At 40.9% G+C, this 2867-nt stretch overlaps 1 protein-coding gene across 1 annotated transcript in view; it reads right to left on the bottom strand.

The window, feature by feature from the left end:
- Window positions 1–2867, bottom strand: part of PNLIPRP3 (pancreatic lipase related protein 3) — a 51853-nt gene that overhangs the window by 43806 nt on the left and 5180 nt on the right. The window contains exon 2 of the mRNA XM_007941619.1: window positions 1477–1631. Coding sequence (XP_007939810.1) covers window positions 1477–1631 — 155 coding nt within the window. The remainder of the gene's footprint in view (window positions 1–1476; window positions 1632–2867) is intronic.

Genomic DNA, 2867 nt, shown 5'->3' with positions numbered 1-2867 from the left:
GCCCCAACTTAACTTGTTCAAACTTTAATTCATTCTCTTTCACCCACACTCCGCTCCTCTTTCTCATAAAAGGTCCCTGTTTCCCCATCATTCATGAACTCTGGACTGTTTATGATGTTTGTCATGCCAACTTTATATCACTGTACTCACTCTCTTTATTCTAGTTCAGGTGAGCTCCCCATGTCTAAGCTGTGCTATCGTTCTATTCAATGCTGTCTAATAGAGCTATCAGGGATGATGGAAGTGTTCTATACTTGTCCCGTCCAACATAGTAGCCATTCCAGCCATGTGTGGCTGTTGAGCACTTAGACCGTGGTTAGTGCCACTGAGGAGTTAAGCTTTTAATTTTATTTCACTTTAACTTTTATAGCCACATGGAGCTGGTGGCTACCCTACTGGACACTGTGGTTCTGAGTCAGCTCCTGTCACCTTCAGTCTCTCCCAGCTCCAGACAAAGTGCACTGCTGCCAGAGCCAACACTCGAAAGTCCCTCTTCAAAACTCTCAGTGGAGACACGTGGCTCACAGGACAAAGTTCAAATTCCACAGGAAGGAATTATAAATTACTCCTTAAACTATTATTCCAACTAAATTTACTTTGAGACTTCCCTCTCTGTACCCAGCCTAACCCAACAAGCCATTCATTAAACATGCCCTACAGTGTCTCTCCTTGATGTATTTATTCATGCCATCTCCTTTGTTCCAACTACCCCTGTTTATCTCTGCTTATAACGAGCCTGTCAATACTTCAGGGCCCCTTTCAATATGATGTTCTCTTCAAAGTCTTTGATGATTCCCATCCCAATCCCCAAGGTGAAGATAGGCTATTTGTTCCCAGAGTCTTTTATTAGTGTCTTACATCACAGGTCACGATTTGTGTTGTAATAAAGCTTCTGTTTATATACTCCATTTCCCTTAATCTATTTAAGACACTATCTAGATAAATTCAATTCAATATATAATAAGCACTATTGTTTATTCACAGTCTTATGTGTGGCAGGTACTCAGTTAACACATTTACCTGAACTTAATATCAGATTCAACTTATATAAAACAACATATATTTTCATATTAAATACTAGAACAAATAAGATGGGAATCTGGTTCACAATACTGAAAAAGATACATTTGCCTTTAAATCAACACCTTTCGCCAGATAATGATAGTTTACTGTTTCTCCATATCTATACCTTCTTTATCTGTATAAAACCAAACTCACTGCTGTCGAGTAGGATCCAACACAGTGACCCCTCCTTGGGTTTCCGAGGCGGTATCACTATGGAAGTAGATTGCCCCATCTTCCTTCCGAGGAGTGGCTGGTGGGTTTGAATCACCTGCCTTCTGGTTAGCAGTCAAGTGCCTTAGGCACTATGCTACCAGAGCTCTGAGCATGAGGGGGTAATAAAAAGCTCCTTTATCTATATATACATCATATATTTTGGAATAATCTATGTGTGAAGGAAGCAAGTTCGCTTACCTGGTGGACATTGCGATTATGTATAGTATAGAGCAGAAAGCGAGTGTTTATCTTCTCTGGAGACCAGGGTAAACCCATCAAATGTCTTGATAAAATCCCCATCCACGGTAAATCATCTTTAAAGCATCCCACCCTTTCATAGCAAACTTCCTTTCCTGCAACAAAAAAGATGGAGTGTCAGTATTATAAGAACCAGGCCAGGAGGGTTGCATATGTGAGGGTTAGTTTAATAGTGTTTAAAAGAAATACAATCTGGCCCAGGGATTCTCATCAGAACATGCTCGTGTCTTCCCTCCTTTCCATCCCAATGCATACATCAAGACTCTAGATCATCTGCTGCACATGAGAGTATATGGGCTTTGGCATCAGACATTCCTGGCTTTTAGCAATGATTTTACCTCAAGGGTCAGTTTCCTCCTCTGCAAAATGGGAGTATACCACTTACGTGATAGTCTTGTCCTGAAGACTAACTGAGCTGTTACCAGCAAAGTCCTTGTAAAGGGACGTTAGGTGGGAATACTTTTTCCATGAGCTGCTTCTGCCTTTTCTCATTTGACTGAAAGCTCTTGATCAAAGTGTCCTGTGTTTCCAGAGCCCAGCCCATGCCTGGGACACAGTAGGAACCTACCATATGTTTCAAGAGTGAAAGTGTAAATGAGAGCAAAGTGTCATTTAACTTTAACCACGTGTCTTCTTCCTGGAGCTCCTGTTCACTAACCTCTAAAGCGAGAGGCTTGGGAAGCTTAGTCTTGGGCTCTGAAGGCCTCTGCTTTATCCTTCTCCTGTGACCTTTCATTTGACTCCCAGAGAAGAATCAAACACAAAAATAACTCTGTTTTGTGCTCTTACATGGGATGATAGTTGAATTTATTCACTTAAATATTTAGCATTATGTGTTAGTATTGATTGGAGTTGTCTGAGGACTTGCATTAGTGTGTTTTCTTTCATCACTCACCCAAAATACTAAATAAATCTTTGAGTCTCAAGTCTGCCATATTTTAGTTTTAAAATTTTAGGTAATTTTGCATTTTCTCTATTCCCCCATCATGAGATTCCACATCAATAAATATAAAGAGAGAGGATAGAGGGTTAAATTTATTTTTAAAATCAAATAAGTGTTTCTTACAGATGAACAAATGCCCTGCCCACTTCCAGTGACAAGCCCGTCTTCCCAGAGGAAAGCACTTTTAAACATATGTGCAGTTCTTGTATGGGAAAAAGTTGTGGCAGTCTGCTTCTGTGAAGATCACAGCCTTGGTGACCCTACGGGGCAGCCCTACTTTGCCTCAGAGGGTCGCCACAAGTCGGAGTTGACTCAATGGCGATGGAGGGCAGTAGTAGCTCTTCTGGTGGTTGCCTCCACATCATATATAAGGTATAAAAAGCCAAAC

Source organism: Orycteropus afer, unplaced genomic scaffold (genome assembly GCF_000298275.1).
Source record: "Orycteropus afer afer isolate SDZICR_OR568_19922 unplaced genomic scaffold, OryAfe1.0 scaffold00082, whole genome shotgun sequence".
Taxonomy (NCBI): domain Eukaryota; kingdom Metazoa; phylum Chordata; class Mammalia; order Tubulidentata; family Orycteropodidae; genus Orycteropus; species Orycteropus afer.
Note: the sequence above shows the minus strand (reverse complement) of the source record. Positions and strands in the feature narration are given on the sequence as shown.